The sequence below is a fragment of the Biomphalaria glabrata genome, chromosome 7, assembly GCF_947242115.1.
Source record: "Biomphalaria glabrata chromosome 7, xgBioGlab47.1, whole genome shotgun sequence".
Taxonomy (NCBI): domain Eukaryota; kingdom Metazoa; phylum Mollusca; class Gastropoda; family Planorbidae; genus Biomphalaria; species Biomphalaria glabrata.
In genome coordinates this window covers 44431000-44458776 of record NC_074717.1, presented here as the reverse complement: position 1 = coordinate 44458776, position 27777 = coordinate 44431000, and the positions used below count along the sequence as shown (strand labels likewise).

At 35.2% G+C, this 27777-nt stretch overlaps 1 protein-coding gene across 1 annotated transcript in view; it reads left to right on the top strand.

Moving 5' to 3' along the window:
• Positions 1-830: 830 nt before the first annotated feature.
• LOC106059948 (5-oxoprolinase-like) overlaps positions 831-27777 on the top strand; it is a 29574-nt gene continuing 2627 nt past the window's right edge. Inside the window, exons 1-32 of the mRNA XM_056034746.1 lie at positions 831-1144; positions 4278-4469; positions 5241-5366; positions 6233-6339; positions 6622-6737; positions 7251-7318; positions 7419-7471; positions 7932-8044; positions 8932-9020; positions 10285-10402; positions 10824-10966; positions 11219-11353; positions 11541-11653; positions 12394-12482; positions 12972-13053; positions 13251-13385; positions 14395-14533; positions 15749-15861; positions 17148-17312; positions 17994-18030; positions 19253-19363; positions 20337-20438; positions 20855-21029; positions 21551-21660; positions 22955-23029; positions 23155-23301; positions 23435-23569; positions 23745-23894; positions 24560-24634; positions 24752-24834; positions 25034-25194; positions 26505-26602. Of these exons, the coding sequence (XP_055890721.1) occupies positions 977-1144; positions 4278-4469; positions 5241-5366; positions 6233-6339; positions 6622-6737; positions 7251-7318; positions 7419-7471; positions 7932-8044; positions 8932-9020; positions 10285-10402; positions 10824-10966; positions 11219-11353; positions 11541-11653; positions 12394-12482; positions 12972-13053; positions 13251-13385; positions 14395-14533; positions 15749-15861; positions 17148-17312; positions 17994-18030; positions 19253-19363; positions 20337-20438; positions 20855-21029; positions 21551-21660; positions 22955-23029; positions 23155-23301; positions 23435-23569; positions 23745-23894; positions 24560-24634; positions 24752-24834; positions 25034-25194; positions 26505-26602 (3723 nt within the window). The 5' untranslated portion in view covers positions 831-976. The remainder of the gene's footprint in view (positions 1145-4277; positions 4470-5240; positions 5367-6232; positions 6340-6621; positions 6738-7250; positions 7319-7418; positions 7472-7931; positions 8045-8931; positions 9021-10284; positions 10403-10823; positions 10967-11218; positions 11354-11540; positions 11654-12393; positions 12483-12971; positions 13054-13250; positions 13386-14394; positions 14534-15748; positions 15862-17147; positions 17313-17993; positions 18031-19252; positions 19364-20336; positions 20439-20854; positions 21030-21550; positions 21661-22954; positions 23030-23154; positions 23302-23434; positions 23570-23744; positions 23895-24559; positions 24635-24751; positions 24835-25033; positions 25195-26504; positions 26603-27777) is intronic.

The following is a 27777-nucleotide window of genomic DNA, read 5'->3' as shown; positions in this document are numbered from 1 at the left end:
AAATGATTTTTTTTCTTTTTGTTAATTTAACTTATCTACCAATTGGAATTTAGACATATATTAATATCTTATGTCATTTTGTCGAATGTCAAGCCCCATGAGCCCCCAAATCTCAATAGCTACGCCACTGGGTTTTCTGCCATGTATGAAAATTTCAATAGCCAAATATTAGGCCTATATGATACATAGAAATATGGATTTATACCTTTAATTTTACAGGTCAGTGACAGTTCGCAAGGGAGACCACTGCAGTAAAAGAAAAAAGTTAAAAGACCAAAGTGTAGATCTACTCTATAATATATATCTAGAATCTAGATCTAGATCTAGACTCTGATAAAGTCTAATAGTAATACTACTACTAGATATATTATATAGAATCTAGATTCTAGTGTAGATCTAGTGATTTCTAAGATAACTCTAGGCCTAGGATAATATTCTAGATCTGGTTGAAGTCAAGACTTCTCTATTTAAAAAAAAAATAATTTTACTCTGTAGACTGTACTACTGTAGACAGTGTAGACTGACTCTAACTGACTCTGCTGAGTCTAACTGAAGTCTAACTCTACTAGTGAGTACTACTCTAGTCAAGACAGTCAAGTCTAGTCTATGAGTATGACTAGTCAGACTAGTGTCACTAGTCTATTAGATGTCTATTGCCAATGAAATATTCTAGAAATCTAAATCTACTACTAGATCTACTACACTACTACTAGATCTAGTAGTACTCACTAGTAGAGACAAGAGTTGAAGAGTAGTACTCAAGTAGTAGTACTAGTAGTAGTAGTAATACTAGTACGGTCACTAGTACTAGATTTAGATCTATAGTTTATAATTCTATAGTAAAAAATAGTCTATAGGACTATAGGAGTAGAGACACTACTCTAAACGAGTCTAGAGTTCATTTCGACCTAAGTCTAAGACTTAGACTACTAATTAAAGAGTAAGAACAAAAAATCTTGACCTCTATAAAGTTGTCATGGATGGATTCGGCAAATTTCAATTTGCAATAGACAGGGGTGGTACATTTACGGACATTTGGGCTAAATGTCCAAATGGTAAAGTCCGTTTGATGAAGCTACTATCTGAAGATCCTGCCAATTATGATGATGCGCCTAAAGAAGCCATTCGACGAATAATACACCAGGTGTGATAAGAGTCTAGTCTTAATCTAGATCTGTCTAATAAATAAATAAATATCTTCTCATGATTATCTTTTTTTGTTTCCCTTTCAGGCCTTGTGCTTTATGGGGCAGATGATATTAAGGTCATCTGTCCTGGGTTTGAATCCTGGTGAAGACTAGGGGTGCACCGGATAGTCCCTCCGGCTTCTGCCGAATATCCGGCATTTTTTACTATCCGGTGCTATTCGGCTCCGGTCGGATATCACTACCGGATAGTAAACCGGATAGTAAAAAGTACATAATTTAATATGCATAAAGTGGACCTCGTTCCATTACTCTGTCTGTTATAGAATGTATTAATGTTTATATGAAAACAAAATAATGTGCTTAAAAATAGAGCCATTATGAATATGCACCAAACATCGTTTATTATAAAGACAAGGCGTGTTAATAACTTAATATAAATAGAGATGAAACTTTACATCATAAATGCGCTTTACATACAGAGCAACAATGGCTGGCACTTTTTTCAACTTGTCTTGACCTTTGAGTAAGTTAGTTAACATGTTAAAATGCTACATTCATTGACTACGTCATGCTGACCAGACGTCTGTCTAGCTGTGCGGGTATATCTCCAGAGGTAGAGATGAACAACTCCCACCCCCTTTTATTTGTTTAGTCCATCACATTGAGTTTTTTATGGGCGGGTAACCACAAGTTAAATACGATGGACGTAGGTTTAATGTCAGCGTATTGACACTCTCTAGTGGCCACACCTTTCGAGGGAACTGAGTTTGTTTACTTAGTAGTTAATCTTTATTGGGGGTGGGGGGCTGGACTACAAGAGCCACACCTCTAAGGTAACCAGGTAGATTTCTAGATGAACAACTCCCTTCCCCTTTTTTTTGTTTAGCCCATCACATTGAGTTCATTGATTGACAGGTGAACCCAAGTCAGATACGATGGACGTAAGCACTCTCTAGAGGTCACACGAGGGAACTAGGTTAGTTATTGGGGGGGGGTAGACTAGACTTTACATTATAAATTCGTATTACATACGTAGCAGCGATGTCTGGCACATTTTAAAAGCTTGTCTTGACCTTTGAGTGGACTTGTAAACACGTAATATTCCTTAACTACGTCACGCTGATAATCTGTCTAGATGTGCGAGTATATCTCCAGATGTAGAGATGAGCAAGCCCCACCTCCTTTTGTTTGTTTAGTCCATAACATTGAGTTCACAGATAGGCAACTGACCACATTAAGCCAGATGTCAACGTGTTGACACTGTCTAGAGTTCACATCTTATGAGGGAACTGAGTTTGTTTACTTAGAGCAGAATTTTTATTAGGGGCGGGACTACAAGCCAAATCTCTATAAGGTTAATCTAGTATGAGTTTGTTTATTATGAGATAGGTTGTCAATCAAGGGTCTGGACCACAAACCAAATTGTTAAGACATATTGACACTGTCTAGAGGTCACTAGATGATGACACTAAGTTTGTTTACTTGAAGAGAAATGTCAATTAGAGCGCTGAACTACAGGACACACCCCTACATATAGATTCATTTTCTTTTTGCTGTGCTTTAATGCTTTAACTTTTAAAGGATGTGTATATGTTTATTATATTAAATTAGCATTATGTATTCTTTTGTAAATAAATAAATATTACTGTTGAATTACTTTTTCTAACGTGTTAACTTTAAATCTTACTCTTGTGTTATGCGTGTCTTGATTGAATCACAATATTCTTAATAATAATTTAAGAGTGTTAAGTAACTCCTCGTTATTACTGAAATTACTTAAGATATTTACGTAGCCACTATCTGTATTAGTTACAAACCAGAAGCGGTTTGTGGCCTTTAAAACACGAGCCTAATGACAAGTTGATGATGTCATATACATGAACACAAACATCCACCCACTATACAACTTAGACTGTACTTAAGAGAGATTAACGCTATAAAACCAAGATTGAACTTTACCTTTACCTTAGTTACATATAAGTTTATATATTCTGCATGAGTTATCCCACATTCTACTTTACAATTAGCGGCCTCATACATACGCACACACCATCTCATGTTACAAAGATTAGTTTATGATAAGCATATCTGTAAAAAAAAAAATGCTCAATCAGTGATAGAGTTTAAAGTAAGAAAGTAAATAACAAAATAATATGAATATAGGTATGTTATATAGAAGATTTGCAAAAACTTCAGTAAAACGAGCTGTTTGAGTCATGTAGGTATCCGGCTCCGGCCGAATATCTAATTTTACTATCCGGTTATATCCGGCTCCGGCCGAATATCAAAAAGTACTATCCGGTGCACCCCTAGTGAAGACTGGGATTTTTAATTTCAGGATCTTTGGACGCCTCTTGAGTCCACCCAGCTCTTATGGGTAGCTGACATTAGTTGGGGAAAAGTAAAGGTGGTTGGTCCTCGTGATGGTCACATGACACCCTTGTTAACAGTGGGCCACAGAAACAGATGACCTTTGTACATCATCTGCCCCATTGATCACAAGGTCTGAAAGGGGAACTTTACTTTTACATTCATATTGTTATAAATTTAAGCAAGCAACTCAATGAAACAGAGCCAAGGAAAATGAGGAAGTCTATTTACACTGAAGTACATGATAATGATATAACAGCATATAACAGAACAGTGCAGTCTCTGTCACAAATGCATTGCCACCACTCCAGTCTTAGGTCTCTCACCACCCTAGGACTGTCTCTGGAATGGGTGCTACATTAAATACATCACTAGAAACATCTCACAACACTGTGTCTTGACACTGTTGTCAATAGTGCATGTGTACCTTGTACCTTTTGGGAGATGATAGTGAGGCATAGACAGAATATTTTCCAACCACAGTTTTAATAAGTGATTTAAAGCTATTAAAGATTTGAAGTGCCCTCAAAAAATAATTCCTAGATCAGAGTAATTTTAAGTTTATTCATAAAAGAAGATTGTTGCATATAAGCTCAAGCTTTCTTAAGGAGGACACTGTAATGACAGGCTGAAGTCATATTAGTACCATCATGACATGAGTCTTAAACACATTCTCTCTGGCCAAATAGATAAATGTTATGTATGGTATAGCAGCAAAACCTTTTTTCAAACTTCAAAACTTATTTCTACTTCTTTTAGGAAACACAAACTTTGCCATCAAAAGATTCACAGATAGATACTAGACTGATTGACTGGATTAGAATGGGTACAACAGTAGCTACCAATGCACTTCTGGAAAGAAAGGGGGAGCGAATGGCACTCTTGATAACCAAAGGTTTTAGAGATCTTCTACATATTGGAAATCAGTCTCGCCCCAATATATTTGACTTGGTAATTTTTTAATTCTTAATCTTGATTCAATGTATATTTATATTTAGAGGCTATTAAACTCTTGAAGTGAATTTATTATATAGTTATAAACCTGGTGGTGACCCAGATAGGGGTAGTGCTGTGTGTGTTTTTAGCCCTTGCAAATCACCCCAGGCTAGAGCTAGACGAGCAGTCAACCATGAGGAGTGACATTACACACCAGTTCAGTAAGTCACGTCCAATGTAGTCATGTGATCAACCAGAATGGTCAAGCAACGTTCCATCTGGTTTTAGAAGGCCTATAGGGACCTTATATAAGAGCGAATGTGTTAGAGTCAAGTCACTTCACATTACCTTGCAATGTCACAAATACGAGGCGAAGTCAGAGTCAAGAACCAGCACGGTGTGAATTCAGTCCGGAACAGAGAATTGAATACAAGAGAAAGAAGAGGCAAAGTTTTTATACATTCAGAATAATGTTGTTGCCGATTTTATAGTATTGGCTGTGATGTATTTGACATTATTCTGTTACCTTACTTTGGAGCCCTGAGTTGTCAAGTTCTTTGTTGCAATTTGCAGAGAGCTTAGATAGTAAGACACGTTACAATATTTTATTTTTCTCAATTATATATTTTTTTATGCACAAACTTCATCTAGAGAATATGCCATTATTTTCTCTCTGACTTGTTCATCGTTTCTTTCTTAATTACTTTCTCATAAAATTAAACACCAGTCAAAGTGTCCTCTTATTTTCTTGAAATAACATTTCCATGACATTGTTTGAGAGAACAGGAAATAGTATGTCCAGAAAATCTCTATGAAGACGTAATTGAAGTAGAAGAGAGAGTTGTGCTGCACCAAATGGATTGCGAGCTAGACAAGCATGGTGACTTAGTTCAAGGGTCAACGGGTGAAAAGGTACTTTACTAGTTAGTCATATATACAGTATTATATGGGAAGCGTGGTCGAGAGGCTAAGTGCGCTTCAACTTTGCCTGGCTTGGCTACCTATGAAGGGGGCTCGAGGTTCGACACCCAACTCTGGCAGAGTTGTTTACTGAGCGCCTAAAGGCAGCACTGAAAAATCTTCTCCTAGATACCCCCCGCTGGTCCACAACTGAGATTGGACCAAAGCGCTCTGAGCATGCTATAAGCATGAAAGTAGCGCTATATAAAAGCCATAATTTATTTATTTATTTATTATGTTTTTGGAATTTCAATATTAAAACATACCTTATTTAAACAGCATTATGTTACCAACATCACTGGAACATTTTACCGATATATGAAGAAAATCCCAGGCAAAAAATGTTTTCTCTTAATTTTACTGTGCTGATCACAAAATAACATCCTTGTCAATCATTGAAAACAGAAATAAATAAAATCTTGTTCTGGACTGTGGATCTTTTACTTTGTTCTAATTTTTCCCTCTGGAGCTTTGGCCTGAATCATGTGAGAGTTTTCATGTCAAATCTTTAGAAAAATTATAAAATCTAAAGATAGCAAGTACTGTTGAACGTCTGGGCGTAACTGAGAAAAAAAAAGAGTTTGTTGTTAATCTTACCTCGGTCTGTATTAACATGTTGGCCACATGTTGAGATAACTCTAATCCAACTGCTTAAGCTAGTTTCTCACCAAAAAATGCAACTTATGCTTTTACATCTAGTTCTTCCTTGTAGTTGTACATCTAGTCCTTCCAAGTACAAATATCCTACCTCTTGGAATATTGATGAGATGAAATAGATGTTTTTAAAATATTTAATTTGTCTGGATATTTTTATGTAGCTCCTGAGATGGAAGCCTGTGGCCTTGACTCAACTGAAGAAAGATTTACAAACTGTTCTTGATAAGGGCATCAAAAGTCTGGCTGTTGTTTTTATGCATTCATACATGTAAGTTTCTAGATTAAAACTTTGTAATTCTGTAAATCATGCTGAACTTAAACACTTTGTAAGTCCGTAAATCTTGCTTAACACTTTGTAAGTTCTCGTAATAACCTTTCTTAAATCATGTTTGATTTTTGTTAATGTAACAAGTTTTACCTCAAATCATGCTATTTGTGTTACTTTGACAAGTTTAAAAATACAATGGATTGGATGTTGTTTTTGTTTCCTAATTAAATGTGTGTGTACCAATACAGTGTACAAGTTTGTGTTATGTTTATTTTAATTCAGTTTCTGTGAGCATGAAGAAAGTGTTGGTAGATTGGCACAAGAGATGGGCTTCACTAATGTGTCCTTATCTTCTAAAGTCATGTGTATGGCTAGAATAGTTCCTAGAGGATATACAGGTAGTGTACTTTTGTCTTGTCAATTATATTGTATTATTACAACCGTTCATGATTTTGGTTGTTAGGGTTAAAAAAATGTTGTTTTGTTTTTATTGTTAGCATCAATGAAGCAGCCCATGGAGATAAAAGGTTTTGTTATTTAGTTTCGAGAGGATATATCTTGTAGTTATTTTAGTCAATGTTTGAAAGCTTTATTTGCTTTTAAAACATTGCTTCTTGCTTCCTGTATCTCATACAGGACAGTAGAGAATGACCAATGACTCATTGTTATGTGTTTGGGCTTTAGATTCTGAATATGGTCACATGTTTGAAGCCTGACTTAAGATTGTGAACATGAAGATAGCATGTTTCAAGCCTGAATTCTATTTTCCCCTGTTACAGTCCAAGACCTTTCAGCTCTAGGAAGTAATACATCTTAGTCCTACAAGGGAATGACTGCTATATATATAAGACAGGGCTGATGTCATTTTGTTATGATAGTAAACTAACACAGTTATCTACCTTACGTTTCAGCCTGTGCTGATGCTTACCTGACTCCATGTATTAAGAAATATGTCAATGGATTTAGTTCTGGTCTCCAGGTAACACTTTGATCCATTTGAACATGTCATCAACAACATCAAGTAGGAATAAACATTTTAAATATCTACAATGTTTTTGTTTTTTTTACACACTCCACAGGATGCTAAAATTCTGTTTATGCAGTCAGATGGTGGGTTAACGCCAATGGCCAGGTAACATTATTTTTTTTACATAAATGAAAGAAACATTTTTTTAAATTCCTTATAGTTTTAATAATAACCACTAAAGTGCATGTTGATGTTTATGACATTTTATTTTATTTTTTTAAATTATATCACATTAAAAATATATTTCTAACTCTATCTCTCCGTAATTATTTTCCATGTTCTAATGGAATTATTCATTTTTCTCCATTGTGTTTCACTCCCCTGTTATGATTAAACATCAATAACTTTTTGTATGCAATCAGGAAATATTATATTAGATATATGATTATAAAAGAATGCATGCTCTGTTTATATAACACAAATACAGTATATAAAACCAAAATTTAATTTAATTAAATCACTGTTGGTATCGTCAGTTAGGAGAGAAACAGTTAATTAAGGTAATAGACTAAACAAATTTCATCCAGCTTTGTTGAATGGTTGAATCAAATTTGTCTGTCAACAGTTTTATGGGTTCTCATGCAATATTGTCAGGTCCAGCTGGTGGTGTTGTTGGTTATGCTGAGACCACATTTGATAAGGACAGCAAAGTTCCTGTGATAGGCTTTGACATGGGAGGTAATTATACCTATCATGCTTAGATTTACCAGGAATTCGACAAAATATGATATGTTTGTTCCTACAGATTTTTCATTTTAAAGGAAAGTAGTGGTACATGGATGGTGGTTTCCAAATCAGGGAGCTCTCCATATAGTTTTCTTTCTATTGGGGTGTTTTGGGGCCAGTGTCTTATACGGGCCTCTTGGTAAAGAGAGCAGTTTTGGAGGACGTGGTCGGCATTCTCTGGTGATACTCCACATGGGCAGATTTCACTGGTTCCAGTTTTGAGCTTCCGGTACATGTGTTGTCACATTCTGTTGTGTCCAGTCGAAAGATTAGACATTGGTCTTGTCATGATAGCTTATAGTAAGCGTCATCTTTCTCATTTCCTTCTAGTTGTATATGAGCTGGTATCCATTGAATAACAGTTTTTTTGCTGTTGTTCTTGAGCTTTGTAAGTGCTGTTCTGAGGTTTTTAATATAAGAGAAATCAGAGTTTTGCAAGCTTTGGAGGGTTGTTTTCACATCAGTTAGAAAGACAATCTGACTGTATGGGGAACTTGGATGATTTGCTAGCATGGTAGCAGTTAGTGCTAGTGCTTCCCTTCTCCAGTTGCAATGGATTTTTCTAGTTTTCCTTCATCTTGCCATTTGATGAGTATTCCAGCTCCTCCATTTGTGGTGGCTTTATGGGATGAGCCATCCGTGTAAACTCTGATCCACTGATTGCTAGGATAATTGGTTTGTAATCTATATTTATGAAGCATCACATTTGGTGTGGATTCACTTAAGTATCAAACCTTGAGAAAACACAACATAGCTTTAAATGATAATCAGTTTGTTTTAAAATATCTGCTAAGTTCCATGTAGCATTATGATATCACTTACTGTTTGTCTGTCCATAGGCACTTCAACTGATGTCAGCAGGTTTGCAGGAGAGTTTGAACATGTGTTTGAGACAACTACAGCAGGAATCACAATACAGGCTCCACAGGTTTAGCATTGTTGAAGTATATGTGCTAGTTAGTGATTATGACTCTTTTGAAACCTAATGGTCTCTGCACTTTAAAATGTTTATGAAAGTTGAACACTGAACAGTTAGGCAGAAAGAAGAATCCAAGCTTTTGAGAGTAAATGCTACAGACAAATGTTGGGTATTAGATACCAGGACACTGAACAGTGAGGCAGAAAGAAGAATCCAAGCTTTTGAGAGTAAATGCTACAGACAAATGTTGGGTATCAGATACCAGGACACTGAACAGTGAGGCAGAAAGAAGAATCCAAGCTTTTGAGAGTAAATGCTACATACAAATGTTGGGTATTAGATACCTGGACACTGAACAGTGAGGCAGAAAGAAGAATCCAAGCTTTTGAGAGTAAATGCTACATACAAATGTTGGGTATCAGATACCTGGACACTGAACAGTGAGGCAGAAAGAAAAATCCAAGCTTTTGAGAGTAAATGCTACAGACAAATGTTGGGTATCAGATACCTGGACACTGAACAGTGAGGCAGAAAGAAGAATCCAAGCTTTTGAGAGTAAATGCTACATACAAATGTTGGGTATCAGATACCTGGACACTGAACAGTGAGGCAGAAAGAAAAATCCAAGCTTTTGAGAGTAAATGCTACAGACAAATGTTGGGTATCAGATACCAGGACACTGAACAGTGAGGCAGAAAGAAAAATCCAAGCTTTTGAGAGTAAATGCTACAGACAAATGTTGGGTATCAGATACCAGGAACAGAAGACAAATGAGTTCATACTTTCACAAGTCAACACTCTGGCTGGTGAAAATGAAGAACTCCTCAATACTGTGAAGATATGAAAACTGAGCTGGTTCTGTCATATTGTATGACATGACTCACTGTCAAGGTGCAGTGGAGGGAGCATGAAGAAAGGGCAACCAAAGAAAGGCTTGCTGGGTAACATAAAAGAATGGACCGGCCACAATCTTGCTATCCTGCTAAGAACAGCTGCTGACCAGCTAAAGTAGAGGGATTTGGTTAAGCTGTCACAGCACCCTGAAAGTTGAGGGACAGGTTATAATAATGATGATGAAAGCCTATCTCTTATTGTGCCTTTCATACTTCACGTAACTTCATCATTGCAGTCAAGTCTACTAGTTTTGTATTTGGTTTCATTGGTTTATATCTGTGTTATAACTATACCGATGTCCTGCCAATAACATTTTAAAAATAGTATGAGACAAGTATTGGGAAAAAATCAATTAAAAATGTTTTTTTGTTTTTTTCAGCTGGACATCAATACAGTAGCCGCTGGTGGAGGATCGATGTTGTTCTTCAGGTCTGGTATGTTTGTTGTGGGACCTGAATCTGCTGGGGCACACCCTGGTCCTGTCTGTTACATGAAAGGTAAAGGAAAGATTGAAGCGCGCTCTTTTGTTTTTTGCAATTCTAGTAGATTAAATGTGGGACATTATCTTGGCTCTATCAATTAATTCACAGTTGATGTTTTGTTATAAAATATAAATTAATAAAAGGTTTGTGATACATCCACACACACAAAAGAGCAATTAACAGCCAAATGCAAGAGAATTAAGTCAAGTTGAACTTTAAACCTAATTCTTAAACCCTACAAACTTAGCTCTTTAAGTAGGATATTTGGAGAGAGTATTAATTCGAAAATCTATCACTGCAGTAGATCCAAGAACCTATCTTCTGTAATAAATGTAAATTTAAAATGCTGACCCACAACAAAACTGCTAAGGATGAATGCTAGTGTCAGGTGAAAAACACAATATTATGTTTTGAATGTTGAACAAATTCTTGACAGGTGGCCCATTGACAATTACTGATGCTAATCTTTGCCTTGGTCGACTGCTACCAGAATATTTCCCACGTATATTTGGTAAGACTGAAGACATGCCACTTGATAAAGCAGCTACACTGAAAGCCTTTGAAGATCTGACTCATGAGGTTAATATGATTTTATAATCATGTAAGGCTGTAGTGTTTTTAAACTGCTTAAGTTTCATTAATACTATAATATAAAAAATAGATTTTGTGAATTGAACACCTAATCCAAGCTTAGATCTAACTGATTGGCATTTTTGTAAAAAAAATCAACTTTGTACCATTTGGACAAACTGTAGTGTTTCGTATGTTGTGTTGTTTTAATTTATTTCAAGCATGCCAACATTTTACTAGTCATTTGAAATCATTTCTCAGGTCAACTTGTTCTTAAAGTGTCAACATGAAAGTCAAAATCTTGAGTTTGTCCCAATGACCAAAGAACAAGTCAGCCTTGGGTTTATTTCTGTAGCCAATGAGGCCATGTGCCGACCCATCAGAGCCTTAACCCAAGTAAGAGTGACAACTGTTTTGCTGACAAAAATATTATTTTTTTTTACAAGTAGTGAGAAATATTGTAAAGTGCTCAGTATGTATATGTCTTAAGTATTTAGCTATATTTAGCTATATTTCCATGATAAAAATAAATAGAAATCTTTTCTAAAAACTGCAAAGTATTTAAATCATGTTAAATCTTTAGGCCAAAGGTTATGATACTTCCCGCCATGTATTGGCATGTTTCGGAGGTGCTGGGGGGCAGCATGCTTGTGCTATTGCTCGTTCACTAGGTATGAAGGAAGTCTTTATTCATAGGTATGTGTTTTTGGTTTTCGGAATTTTATTTCAAATAGAATCAGACATGACTCTTTGACTTTGGACAATGTTATTCTCTTAGCTGTAAATATTGTTTCGTTTGTTATTTATATTTAGAAAACTTAAACCTATACTTTCAAATATGAAAGAGGTCATTAGAAATAAATTGTATACTGTCTATACTTGTACTAACCTAGCTACAACTTTGTGTGTCCTAGGTATGCAGGCATTCTGTCTTTCCTTGCACTAACCTAGCTACAACTCCCTGACTCCTAGGTATGCAGGCATTCTGTCTTTACAAGCACTAACCTAGCTACAACTCTGTGTGTTCTAGGTATGCAGGCATTCTGTCTTTACAAGCACTAACCTAGCTACAACTCTGTGTGTTCTAGGTATGCAGGCATTCTGTCTTTACAAGCACTAACCTAGCTACAACTCTGTGTGTTCTAGGTATGCAGGCATTCTGTCTTTACAAGCACTAACCTAGCTACAACTCCCTGACTCCTAGGTATGCAGGCATTCTGTCTTTACAAGCACTAACCTAGCTACAACTCTGTGTGTTCTAGGTATGCAGGCATTCTGTCTTTACTTGCACTAACCTAGCTACAACTCCCTGTCTCCTAGGTATGCAGGCATTCTGTCTTTACAAGCACTAACCTAGCTACAACTCCCTGTCTCCTAGGTATGCAGGCATTCTGTCTATACTTGTACTTACCTAGCTACAACTCCCTGTCTCCTAGGTATGCAGGCATTCTGTCGGCCTATGGCATGGCTCTTGCTGATGTTGTCTATGAAGCACAGGAACCTGCTGCTTTAATTTATGCTAGTGGTAAATATTTATTTTTGTTGATTTCTATAGGCTACAAAATTAAATGGTTGGGTTTTTTTTGCTGACTGGTTAAGCTGGGTTTGAATCTCATGAATACTGGGATTTGAATTTTGGGATTTTTAGGGCACTCCTTAGTCCACCCAGCTCTGATGGGTACCTGACTTTAGTTGGGGAAAGTAAATGCAGTTGGTCGTTGTGCTGGCCACATGACACCTTGCTATTAACCATTGGCCAAAGAAACATAACCTTGACATCATCTGCCCTATAGATTGCAAGGTCTGAAAGGGGAACTTTACAAAATTAAATGTACATTTTATTTTGTATTATAGCTTACAGAATTCACTAGGATGGAGTATTTCAGTCTTCATTTTTTACTTGGCTATAACATTTTGTTTCCCATTTGTTTCTCACCAATGTTTTATTGATCTATTGAATAGATAAAATGTTCTTTTCAAAATTGCTTTTTTTTTTTCAAATTGTATTCTACAGAAAACTTTCAGAAACTTGATGAAAGGATTGCTTCTTTAGAGAAGAAATGTTTTGAAGAATTGGAAGGTCAAGGTTTCCAAAGGTACAGAACTCTTTTCTCACTATTTTGCAGACTTTTGTTTTAGTTTTACAGATTATTATGAAGTGAACAAAAGAACTGTTTCTTTTGATTGAGGAACAAAACTTTAATTATCACTAACCCACTGTATATGTTGTGGAACTGTTGAATTCATTATTTGGATTGGCATGATTGAATGCTAATGTGTTTGTGTCTTGCAGAGAACAGATTGAGACCCACCCCTACTTACACCTCAGGTATGAGGGAACAGACTGTGCACTCATGTGTCCCAATCACTACCCAGCTACCGCAAACACTTCTTCATATGGTGACTTCTCCATGGCTTTTGTCAACAGGTAACGTCTAATGCATTCATTTTTTATTAGACATCACTTTAACCCGAAAATACCACAAGGACACCAGAGGCTTATTCTAACTGTAATAGTTAATTTTCTCTTTTTTTTTTTTTTAATGTGTTCAGTATTATCCTAATATACAATTTTGGTTGCAAAGCTTTGTTTAAAAAAACAAAAAACATTTTTTATTAGACATTAATTTAACCCTAAAATACTACAAGGACACCAGAGGTTTAATTTGTTGAACCCATTCTAACTGTAATAGTTAATATTGTCTTGATTGTTTTATGTGTCCTGTAATATCCTAATACATATATAATTAGGTTGCAAAGCTTAGTTTAAAAAAATAATAATAATCCGCTTTAGGTCCTTGGTATGCTATGAATGTTGGTAATTCTTCTTTTCACATGATCTGAACTGTGCTATATTTTGGAAAATGCCTCATCAATGTTTTATTTTTATAGTACTGACATTATTGTGATGTTGGGAGAAGATAAAAAGTAGTATCATAAGCTTTGTATGGTACACATTTTCCCTTTACATTTTCCAATTTACCTGAGTTGATCTTCTCTTTAAGGAAAACTTTCCAATTTACCTGAGTTGATCTTGTCTTTAAGGAAAACTTTCCAATTTACCTGAGTTGATCTTGTCTTTAAGGAAAACGTTCCAATTTACGTGAGTTGATCTTGTCTTTAAGGAAAACTTTCCAATTTACCTGAGTTGATCTTGTCTTTAAGGAAAACTTTCCAATTTACCTGAGTTGATCTTGTCTTTAAGGAAAACTTTCCAATTTACCTGAGCTGATCTTGTCTTTAAGGAAAACTTTCCAATTTACCTGAGTTGATCTTGTCTTGAAATAAAACTTTCTAATTTAACTGAGTTGATCTTGTCTTGAAAGAAAGAAAACTTTCCAATTTACCTGAGTTGATCTTGTCTTGAAAGAAAGAAAACTTTCCAATTTACATGAGTTGATCTTGTCTTGAAAGAAAGAAAACGTTACAATTTTCAGATATCAAACAGAGTTTGGCTTCACTTTAAGATCGAGAAACATTTTGGTGGACAACATAAGAGTCAGGGGAGTAGGGAAATCTCTGGCGGCAACTTACAACCTGATTCAGGAGGCAAGGGACCCCCCTCAACATGAACAGGTACATTGTGTTCTATTCAACAGTCTGTTTGTTTCTAGGGATGAACTTTCTTGTTCCTGATGATTGGCAGTTGTGTTTGTAATTATTATAATGATAAAAATGAAAACATTTTGTCCATTTAATGATTATTTCAACACAAGGTTTATTTATTTGATAAATGTTTTTGTGTCTAAGTAATAATTCATTGGTAGAACTATGAGCACACTGACACATTTTCTAAATCACCCAGTGTGTTGTATATGTGATATGTAACTCTTACAAATAAGTATCTTCTTTTTCGTAATTCTGTAAGCTATATGATAAGATATCTCCCAGTGCATTGTGGTTTAATACTTTGATATTAATGTTAAGTGTAATTTTTACTTATAGCAATTATATATTTTTTATGTGTAAATTATTTCATTTGATTGCTCAATATTATAAGGAATTTTTAGTCCCTAGGTTCAGCCTGACAAATACACCATTCACACAGAGTCTTACTTAGTGTAACCAACTATGTGGAACAAAAAAACTCAATGTCTACTTTAAGATTAGGAATAATAAACAAAACCTCATAGAAAATATAACAGAGATATAGCAAACAATCAATTCACTAAAAAGGGGTTCAAAAATCTTATGAAATAGTAAGAGAATAGTACTAAAGCTGTCCACTAGTTTAGACAAGCAAAGAATCTTTTACAGACCAAACAAACTGTCCGTTTCAACCAATTTCAGAGGGTGAACTGCCTCTGGAGCAAAGAATGACCAAATAAATGTCACCTGACTTTATGACGTAGCAAACAATTCAATACAGAGAAATTTTGTAGAACACACACCTTGAAAACACTATTCGACAATGTCGACCCTGGGAAGGTACTGGGCTTTGTCCGGGAGGTGGGGTTGTCTACGAAGATCTGATTTTTGAACTGTGAACATATAATATTTACATAAGATTTTTACCAAATTATTACATTTTTACTACCTTTACTATTTTAACTGTGAATAGACCTTGTTTTTAATGATTTAACTGTATAGAATATAGCCCTTGTTATGTAAAGGGAGAGTGATCCTTAAAGGATTACGGGCACGACATGGTATAAATTGTGCCGCTGTGCCTAAACTCAAAATTTCAAACTCACAATTCAATACGAAAAAAATTATAAGCCTACAAGGTTTAAGATTCGAGAAAAAAAAAACACTGTCCAACTGCTCATGACAATGTCCAACTGTCCTCAGGTTGTCCATTGTTACTTTGAAGAAGGTTGTTTAAATACAAGTGTTTTCTTGCTGGACAATTTATTAGCAGGACATGTAATTAAAGGACCAGCCATTATCATTGATAAAAATAGGTAGGTCTATTTTTAAAAGTTAAAAGTTTCTTCATTTGAGAAACCTAGAAACATTGTATTTTAATAATAATAATAATCTTTATTGTCCGTAAGGAAATTAGTTTTACAATTTGTGCATTACTCAAAAAAAACACATTGTAACTAGAAAAAAACAAAATGTACAAGATCAGTTTAGGTTGTTTTTTTTGTTACATCTTTACAACTGTATAAGTGCACAGAATTCTAATTAGGTATGGTAAATATACTATTGCCAGCACTTCTTCTGTAAAGATATACTGCTGTAACAATAAACGAGTGTATAGAAAATACAATAGACATAAATATAGGAAACCCTTTTGGGACCAAAGTAAAAACAAATGCCTTGGGTCTCAGGCATTCCTTAGTTTTTAATTTGGTCTAGCAGGGTTTCGTGTTTGTGCATTGTGTTTTTCTAGTGCTATTTCTCTCTTTTTTCTTCATCTGTTGGAGTTTTAGTTTGCGCTTTTTGACAGTAGTTAGCAGGTCATCGTTGGCTTGAGTCGCTGTATTAATCCTGTTTCTTCATTTTTGATTTGATCCTTGTATGTGATACTTAGGATCTTCCTTTAGCAGTCAATTCCATTGCTAGGATCCTCCTCTCTAGTTCTTCAGTCAGCATCCAAGATTTACAAACATATAAAATATGACCAAGACAAGGAAATGCATCAGTCTGAGTATCGAAGGCTATGCATTTTTCTTTTCCAGATTGTTTTGAGTTTTGCAAATGCTGCTGAGGACTGTGCAATTCTAGCTTGTAATTCAGATTTGGTTTCATCATCTGAGATGATAGCTCTGAGGTATTTAATACTACTGACACTCACCAGCTCTTCACCTCTAATACTGATGTCCCTTTTCGAGCCCTGTTGGCAATTGGTCATAATTTTGTATATTTTTTCTGCATTGATTTGCATACAGTATGCTGCGGAAGACTTGTCTATACACATCACCAAGTCAGCTAATTCTTTTTCTGCCCCTGCCAGACCTTCTGTGTCATCTGCTAAGCGCAAGTTGGTAATTCTTCTTCTCACTTCGAAAGCATCTTCCATTCTTTTTTCTAGGAAGATATTGAAAAGAGTTGATGAAAGTAGGCAGCCTTCTCTCATTCCGTGGTTTTAAACCAGTCTTCAATGTTGCTGTTGAAGTACACCGCACTAGAAGCAATATTTACTATGTATTAAACACATCATTTTAGTTTCTTTTTTTTAATGTATTATTGACAGCACTATTCTTGTGACTTTAGTTGGTTTTTTTTAATGTATTATTGACAGCACTATTCTTGTGGAACCAAACTGCACAGCTGCAATAAACAAACATGGTAACGTGAACATTAAAGTGGAGAGTCTTAAGAAGAGAGTTGTGGGCACTGACCTAGATGCCATTCAGTTGTCAATCTTTTCTCATCGGTTTATGAGCACTGCAGAGCAGATGGGTCGGTAAGTTATAACGTTTCAGCTGTTCTCATGTATACATAAAGAGTAAAGTTTCCCCTTTCAGACCTTGTGATCTATGGGGCAGATGAGGTAAAGGTCATCTGTATCTTTGGCCCACGGTTAACAAGGGTGTCATGTGGCCAGAACAACGACCAACTGCCTTTTCTTTTCCCCAACTAATATCAGGTATCCATTAGAGCTGGGTTGACTACAGAGGTGCCAGAAGATCCTGAAATTAAAAATCCCAGTCTTCACCGAGATTTGAATCTGGGGCGGGTTGGCTGCCTAGTCGTGTGAGATGCGCTCTGGATTGTCATTTTGATGGTACAGGGTTCGACCCCCTGCCGACTAGAATCCCCTGCTGTCCTCAGGAGGTTTGGGTTAAGATGTAATAATCTTTAAATTCTGAAGGAGCATCAGAAATATGTAAAATAAAAACAAAACAAATATTACAATTATGTTTAGCATTTTGTTATTGTTTTTTGTTTTTTTATTTGGCTTTCAGAATTAAACCAAAATATTTTTTAAAAACTAATATAATTGCTTAGAAATATTTAAAATAAGATAATTTTATTGTTCCAAACAAATGGAAATTTAGCTTAAATCAAATGACCACTTCAGCATTACTACTATAGTTTTTAGTTCTGTCTAGTTGATATATAATTTTGACCTATTTCTTTTCAGAGCCTTACAGAGAACTTCAATATCAACTAATATCAAGGTAAACAAGTTGCAATTTTTATTTAACAAAAGTTATTTCTCAAGCAGAATTTTATATTTGTGTCTTTTCTTAACAACTTAATTCTTAAGTCTTCATTTCCTTTTACCTTGCCATAAGTTACTGGCAAACATTTGATTGGAATATTTTACAAGGACATAGTTTTAGACCCAATCCATTGCCAAAGATAAAATGTTGTCTCAGGGGAAGGAATTTACAAAGCATTGAGCCTCTGCTTATTTTATATTGACAGAAAAAAAAATATTTTGGGGTTTATGATAATTCTTGTGTCCCTTGACTTTCAATAGTCACATTTGTAAAAGACAAAATGTACCAAAGTTTTCTTATCATTCCTCTATGTTGTTCTGAATATCATGAAGTCACTTTTGAATATCATGAGGTCACTTCTGAATATCATGAGGTCACTTCTGAATATCAGGAGGTCACTTCCGAATATCATGATGTCACTTCTGAATATCATGAGGTCACCTTTGAATATCATGAGGTCACTTAATTTTCTAGAGACCAGCAAAAAATAAACATTTTAAAAAATTGGCTGTCTCAGATGTGAAGAAGAAACAGTTTGTGGTTAGCACAGTTTTAGAACCTTGATATTGTAGCATCCAACTTTGAGTTTTGATAGAAATCAAGTTTTTAATCAAGATTTCAGAAACTTATTGAGTCTCCGTTGGCTTGACTAGGCCTCTTACATCAGCTTGGGATGATTTCAATAACTTAGTTAAATTTATATCACATGACTTTTAAATTTATATAAATTTAACTAAGTGTTCCTAGGGATACATCACATTCAAATTTATATAAATTTAACTAAGTGCTCCTAGGCATACAGCACATTAAAATTTATATACATTTAACTAAGTGCTGGATGATTTCAATATTTCTCTAACTATAGGACATCCTTGGCCAAGTTAACTCAGTTTAGTTAACTCTAGTTAAATTTATATAAATCTGAATGTGATGTATCCCAAGGAGCACATAGTTAAATGTATATAAATTTGAATGTGCTGTATCCCTAGGAGCACTAAGTTAAATTTATATAAATTTGAATGTGCTGTATCCCTATGAGCACTAAGTTAAATTTATATAAATTTGAATGTGATGTATCCCTAGGAGCACTAAGTTAAATTTATATAAATTTGAATGTGCTGTATCCCTAGGAGCACTAAGTTAAATTTATATAAATTTGAATGTGATGTATCCCTAGGAGCGACTTGACTTCAGTTGTGCCATGTTTGGACCAGATGGTGGACTTGTGGCTAATGCTCCACATATTCCAGTACATTTAGGAGCCATGCAAGAAACAGTGCAATATCAGGTGAGAGACTTTCAACTTTCAGAATGATTAAGTTGTGCTATACATGAAAAAAAAGCATTTTCCATTCTTTTTTTCTAGGAAGATATTGAAAAGAGTTGATGAAAGTAGGCAGCCTTCTCTCATTCTGTGGTTTTAAACCAGTCTTCAATGTTGCTGTTGAAGTGCACCGCACTAGAAGCAATATTTACTATGTATCAAACACATCATTTTAGTTTCTTTTTTTTTAAATGTATTATTGACAGCACTATTCTTGTGGAACCAAACTGCACTGCTGCTAAAATTCAGAATGTGAGCCACAAAAAAGTTCATGTCCTTTTGTTCTTGATATTCTTATTATGTTTTATTTAATGTCTGCTTTGAGAGCACATGTAAGTGGACACATATGAATGGGTAAGAGATACACATACAAATTTATTTGCATATTCTTATTGAAAATTAAAGTAGTGATTGCTAAACACAAATTATCATTAAAGAGAATTAGCTTTGCCAATATTAGAGAAAGGGATTTATTCAAAATCCAATCCACTTAATGTGATGTTTGGTGTATTTAAGTACTTCTAGATTTGCTTTCTTTTCAATGTTTCTTTTTTACAAAACATTTTTTTAAAGCCAAATCAAAATTCAATAAGCAAATATTTTTCAAAAATATACTTAAATATTCTTTTTTATTATAGTTGCCTCCTTCATAGATTATGTGCTGCCATTTATTATGGGCTAGAGTTAAATAAACTACCTGTTATCCCATATCTGCAACTTGTAAAGCAAAAATTACAGACTTAAATATCATTATAAACTGTCTATTAAAAGAATTATTCCATTCCTTTTGCTGATATGAGGACATTCCTAAAAGAAGGAAAAGTCCAATCTAGAAAGTGCAGCAGATGTAATTCAAAAATTCAGAACTTGTATTGACATAAAATATTATATCTTTTTACAATGTTATTTTTTTAAAGAATATATTCAATTGATTCAGATCAAGACACTAGGAGACAACTTCAAGGATGGGGATGTTATTTTAAGTAATCATCCCGAGGCTGGAGGAAGTCATCTGCCAGACTTAACTGTCATAACACCAGTAAGTTGACAGCTGTGCGTTTCAATTTGTGAGAACAAATCTTCAGTGGTGCAATCATATTGACAAGAGTTTGTAACTGATTTTTGGTTTCTTGCCAGTCACCAGATTTTGTTTTTATTGAGCAAATCCTGAGTAAGAAAAACAAGCACTAATTTTTTTATATAGTAAAGAAAGAGAATGAGAAAGATTACTCTATTTCTATTGAACTACATTTTCATCTCTCTTTTACTTTACAATTTAGAGACAAACAAAAATAAAATCTGCTATTTTTTAAATGTGAAATTCTTTTATTTCATGGCTGAATCATTATTGAGCTAGAAACTACCAAAGTTTGACTTATTAGTTTTAGATTCTTGTTTTCAATCATTTTCTTACGAGCTCATTTAGTGAGTTGTATTATGAATTTCATCTTGCAGGTATTTTTCAATGGCCAGCCCAAGCCAGTCTTTTTCGTAGCCAGTCGAGGTCACCATGCCGATATAGGGGGCATCACTCCTGGCTCCATGCCTCCACATTCTACGTCAATATTCCAGGAGGGGGCGGTTTTTAAGTCTTTCAAGTTGGTGGAGAATGGAGAGTTTAAAGAACAAGGTATAGATTCCATAACATTTAACTTCGGTACTTTATTTAATGAATTTATGACAAGCAACTCAATGACAAGGAAAAAACAATAACAGTTTTAATATCAGATTAAACACACAGGCAAATAAATCTGCCTCATTATATACAGTATCCTATCCACTTAGTTGGGAATCCAGTCTCTCTACTGTCAACATTTATTATCAGTTCAATCTTTAACAGTGCACTAACTAGAGCGCACCTCCTACACTATATTGGATCGTGGTGTGCAGGGTAGGTTTATAACAATATTTTTAATATCCAAATTTTTCATTCTACATTGTGGTAGTTTCAATATATTCAGCCAAGTTGTTTTTATTTTTTGAATTCTGATTTAAAAGTTGCTGTACATGATCTGCATAGTTTTGATTAAATATCAGTTATTTTTGCTTTCATTTATCTTACAAACTATTTTGATTTGGGTTTCATCATTTTCTTTATTTTGAATAGACTTTCATTGTTAATAATTATGAAAAATACTTTTTTTTTCCCAGAATTGATCAAAGCTTTACAAGACCCAGCTAAATATCCTGGGAGCAAGGGTTCTAGAAACTTACAAGACAACATCAGTGACCTCAAAGCTCAAGTAGCTGCCAACCACAAGGTATTTCACAAGATTTTCTAAATCAGTGTTTCCCAAACTGTGTTCCACAGAACCCTAGTGTCCTGCAAGGCCTGAATAGGTTTTCACGAATTACTGGAATAATTAACTAGTAGGCCACCACATGAATTAATCTCTAAAAAAAATCAGTGTTCTGCTAAACACTGAGAATGTGCAATGTGTTCCATTAAGGAAAAAGTTTTGGAAACGCTGGTCTAAATGAATGAAACCTCATTTAAGGTCAATATGAAAGAGCAGCTGACAAAAATGACAAAATATTTGTAAATAATTCAGGAGAGTATGTGTGTTTCCATTAAGACTTTTGCTTGTCTTGAACTAGACCTGGTTGTGTTGTATGGGCCCTTGACTGTTGTCTCTATGGTTCTGGGTTTGAACCCTGCCTTCTGCCGACCCCTGCCATCCTGGGGGGATAAGGAAGAAACGTAAAACAAACTTTCGTAGTAAGTCCTCAGCCGATGAAAAAAAGGGAATTTGATTCTCTTAACATATTCTACACTCACAAAATTCAGTGTAGATTTTAATTTTTGTTTGCTTTGAAAATTTTTAAACCTTAATAACAAATAATCTTAATGTAACATTTTTGTTTTTAAATCTAGTGGTAGGGGAGGGGGATATCCTTTTTCCTTTTGACTTTTCTGCTTTCCAAAGGATTGAAATAACAACCACAGTTACATTTTTGTTAGTGTTTTTTGTTTCTATTCAGTTACTAACTCACTTATCAATTAACTTTTGTCTATGTGTAAATGTCAAGTTTTTTAAAAACCTTATATCAACTCACTCTGTCCGTCTGTCTATCTGTCTGTCTGATAAAAAGTGTGTACAAGTTATTTCTTCCACACCCATTCTCGAATCAAGTTAAAAATTCGTACAATTATTTATTGACATAGACTGACAAGAATCAATAAAACAAAAAGTAACCAATTTTACAATTAATTACTGTTATTAATTATTTTGTTTAATAGCAACAAGGGATGTGGCAAAATTAATTGGGTTTAGTTCCCTTAAATAATTGTTAACGCTTTTTCTCTTTCACGTATTCTCCGATCAAGTTGATAATTTAAACAATTATTTATTGTACCTAACACAACATGAACCAATAAAGAAAACTATTCAATTAGTCAATTAATTATTGGTAATTAATTATTTTGTTTTGATATCGAATAAGGGAAATAGCATGTACATTATTGGTAGATATAGTTTTAAGGACGGAGTTCTTCCCCTTTAGATAAGCTTTGTTGTTTTTTTTTATAGGATTTTTTATACTTTCTGTATTCAGGGAATCAAATTGATTACAGAACTCATCACTGAGTATGGTCTAGAAGTAGTTCAAGCCTACATGAAGTATATACAGGTATTATAATTGAATATATTGGTCAGCAGCTATTGCAATGTCTTATATCCTTCGGAATAGTAATGATGCTATTTATCTGCTTATGATTGAGCTAATATGTTGACTAACCTAAAACTTTACTTTAGGAAAATGCAGAAGTGGCAGTCAAAGAAATGTTGAAGGAAATCGGAAGAAAAACAAAAGCAGCAACTGGAAGGACAGAGATTTATGCTGAAGATTTTATGGACCATGGAAGCCGAATTTGTTTACATATCAATATAGATGAAAACGAGGTTAGTTTCAAATAAGCATTACTTTTATTTTTGTCTCTAGAGCACAGCACTGTTTGATTTATAGCTTTAGCAAAATATGTATTGAGTAGTCATCAGATTAGCATTACATTTGCTTTTGTGGTTGTGTCTACAGGGCACTGCACTATTTGATTTCACGGGCACTGGTCACCAGGTCTATGGCAATACCAATGCGCCAAGGGCTATAACTCTGTCTGCCATTATCTACTGCATGCGTTGCATGGTGGGACATGATGTACCATTGAATCAGGTTAAATTTTGATCTCATGCAAGAGTTAATACATTTATGCATATTTCTATACTCACAATTTATGTTTAGATGTGTTCAAAAAAAAAAAAATAAGCAAGTTGATCATAGGCTGTAGTCTTTTTGATGTATCTAAACTAGAACAGAGAACTGTCAATAGACTTGTTTCATCTGACAGGGTTGCCTAGCACCTATTAAAGTAATAATGCCCAAAGGCAGTCTGATAGATCCCTCAGAGGAAGCTGCTGTTGTAGGAGGGAATGTCTTGACCTCACAAAGAATAGTTGATGTTGTACTCAAAGCTTTTGGAGTTTGTGCCGCATCTCAGGTAAACACTTTGGTTCAAAGTAGGTCATAACCAACACAGGTAAACACTTTGGTTTAAAGTAGGTCACAGACAACATAGATACCGGTAATTGCTTTAATTTGAAATAGGTCACAGATGACACAGGTAAACACTTTGGTTTAAAGTAGGTCACACACCACATAGGTAGACACTTTGGTTTAAAGTAGGTCAGACACCACAAAGGTAAACACTTTGGTTTAAAGTAGGTCACACACCACATAGGTAGACACTTTGGTTTAAAATAGGTCAAACACCACAAAGGTAAACACTTTGGTTTAAAGTAGGTCACACACCACATAGGTAAACACTTTGGCTTAAAATAGGTCAAACACTACAAAGGTAAACACTTTGGTTTAAAATAGGTCAAACACCACATAGGTAAACACTTTGGTTTAAAATAGGTCAAACACCACAAAGGTAAACACTTTGGTTTAAAATAGGTCAAACACCACATAGGTAAACACTTTGGTTTAAAATACAGATGTGAATATATGAACTGAAGAGAAAAAAAAATTATAGCTATACAGCATACATTTGAAATATAAATCTAAATGGCCAATAACTGGTATTTTACATTCGGTTTAGAAAACTTAATTATTCTTGTGGTTGCCTATGACAGAATGTTAAACTGTTGTTCTTGTTTTTAGGGTTGTATGAACAATATCACATTTGGTGATGAGAGAATTGGTTATTATGAGACTGTCGCTGGGGGAGCAGGAGCGGTGAGACCTTCATTTTAGTATTATTTCTTATTAAAATGTGTCTAAGAAATTATTTCTAAAAATTGGTATTAGCATAAACCTAAGCTAATTTTTTTTTTTGTTTGACTATTTTTCCAGGGACCAACCTGGCATGGTCGAAGTGGAGTTCATACTCACATGACTAACACCAGAATCACTGACCCTGAAATTCTCGAAAAAAGGTGAGAGTTATAGTTCATGTTTCCATAGTTCCTTAAACTAGAGGACATAGGACAAGTATGTCTATAGTGAAATTCTAGTTAGCCTTGTATTATTTTTTTTTTCATAATTAATTATATCATTTTAATTTATCTTTTAGATATCCTGTGATTGTACATTTTGTCAAACTAAATCCTGATATCATTTTCATTTACCATTTAGATATCCTGTGATTGTACAATGTTTCAAACTAAATCCTGGCTCTGGTGGACGAGGACTTTACAATGGTGGAGATGGTGTAATTAGGGAACTGCTTTTCCGAAGACCTGTGACATTGTCACTACTTACTGAAAGAAGGGTTTTCTCCCCTTATGGTCTTGAAGGTGAACACTTAACCTTATAGTCTTGTTGGGAATGCCTTAATCTTGTTTTTGTTTTATTAAGTTTTGGATGTTCCTTTCATTCATGCGGGCAGGATTCAATGTCTGGAACATCGTAATGACAGCTCAGAGGTCATGCAAAATGAACAGCTAACCAAACCTGTGGGCAGAATTCAATGTCTGGAACATCGTAATGACAGCTCAGAGGTCATGCAAAATGAACAGCTAACCAAACCTGTGGGCAGAATTCAATGTCTGGAGCATCGTAATGACAGCTCAGAGGTCATGCAAAATGAACAGTTAACCAAACCTGCTGGCAGGATTCAATGTCTGGAACATCGTAATGACAGCTCAGAGGTCATGCAAAATGAACAGCTAACCAAACCTGTGGGCAGAATTCAATGTCTGGAGCATCGTAATGACAGCTCATAGGTCATGCAAAATGAACAGCTAACCAAACCTGTGGGCAGAATTCAATGTCTGGAACATCGTAATGACAGCTCAGAGGTCATGCAAAATGACCAGCTAACCAAACCTGCTGGCAGGATTCAATGTCTGGAACATCGTAATGACAGCTCAGAGGTCATGCAAAATGACCAGCTAACCAAACCTGCTGGCAGGATTCAATGTCTGGAACATCGTAATGACAGCTCAGAGGTCATGCAACATGACCAGCTAACCAAACCTGCGGGCAGGATTCAATGTCTGAAACCCTGTAATGACAGCTCAGGGGTCATGCAACATGACCAGCTAACCATTTCTTGAGGCTCCAAGATAAAGTCTAATTATTACCTAAGTGTCTGAGAACTATCTTACAAATACACTGGTATGACAAAATAGAAAACACCAAACTGTGGGAGATGTTGAGGCTCCAAGATAAAGTCTAATTATTACCTAAGTGTCTGAGAACTATCTTACAAATACACTGGTATGACAAAATAGAAAACACCAAACTGTGAGAGATAGATGGACAGAGAAATATAGAGGTGCAGAGCTTAGAGAGAAACTGGAGATGGATTGGTCACACCAATAGAAACGATAACAACAGAGCTACACAGGCCTTAGAGTGGAACCCGCAGGGTACTAGACATAGAGGAAGACCAAAAAGAATGCGGCATTGCAGTGTACTAGATGAAGCCGAGAGGACAGGAAAGAGCTGGGAAGCCATTAAAAAACTAGCAAGACCGTGGGTAGGCCCTATGTTCCATGAGGAACACAAAGGAAAGATGATGATGATGATGATTATCTAAGTGTGTACAGTCTATGCTTTTTTTTTTTTAATTTTCCTAACTTCCCATTTTATGTTTCTACAGGTGGTGAAAATGGTCATCGTGGACAAAATTTACTTGTACATGCTGATGGAAGAGTGATTGACCTGGGAGGGAAAAACTCAATAACAGTTAAACCTGGGGTACATTTCTCTTCATTTCTTATTTAGTGTTTATATGTAGCTCAATTTTATGTTATTTCATAAGGAGCTTGACAGTAGATGTATTTTATTGCTAGTGGAGTTCATATATCCATTACTACTTCTGGCAATGACTTCTTTATTTTAACATTGTTTAATTAACATTCTTTATAGAGCCATTTTAAATTAAATTATAAAATATTCTAGTCTCAATCACTACTACATTCTTCTGTCCTAAGGTGTAGGTGACATCTCTGGTGTTACAAATTGTTGATTCTAGCATGTTTTTTTGTTCTGTTAGGACTGCACTGGGTCTACTATCTAATTCTTTGAGACAATATCATGTAATTGGTCATTTATCCTGTTTGGGAGAGTATGGCATGCCAAAGACAAATCTTCTGTTTTAGCTCATAAAAAGGCTTTATTAGACTGGGATTTCAATATTCTTCATCCTAATCAATGTTTCTTCTTAGGTACCAAAGTATTTAATGACAATCTTCCTTACAGACAGTATACTAGAGAAGAAAGGGCTTATTAAATTCTAAAAACATTTTTGCTTCAAAAAAAAAAAGGTCAAACCTATTTGCATTTGTGTTGAAAGTTCAACTGTTCTTATCAAATTGTTTCTTCGAATCCAGCAAATTGTGAGATATGTGGCTGAGAGATAAAAAGTGCTTATCTACCGATCAAGGGAGCTTGAGCTCAAATCTGAACTAGAGCAGAGTTTTGTTTGATGAGCATGGAAACCTTTGCCCAGATGACCCCACCCCTTACCTTACCTTTACCTATCCCTTAGTCTGTTGGACCGTTGGGGCACCAAGCAAGATTTGTCGACCGTCTTTCTCCATTCCTCCCTGTCTTTTGCCTTGTTTAAAACTCTATCAATGGTAGGCCCGTCCCCCACTGGTCCACAAAAGACATTGTAAAAAAGCATTCTAAGCATGCAATCAAGCATGAAAGTTTGCGCTATATAAAAAAAACAAACTTGTGGTCTATGGGGCAGATGATGTAAAGGTCATCATTCTCTATGGCCTACGGTTAACGAGGGTGTCATTTGGCCAGCACATCAACCAACCGCCTTTACTTTTTCCCAAACTTATGTCAGGTACCCATTAGAGCTGGAATGACTCAGAGGCGCCCAAAGATACCGAAATTAAAAATCCCAGTCTTCACCAGGG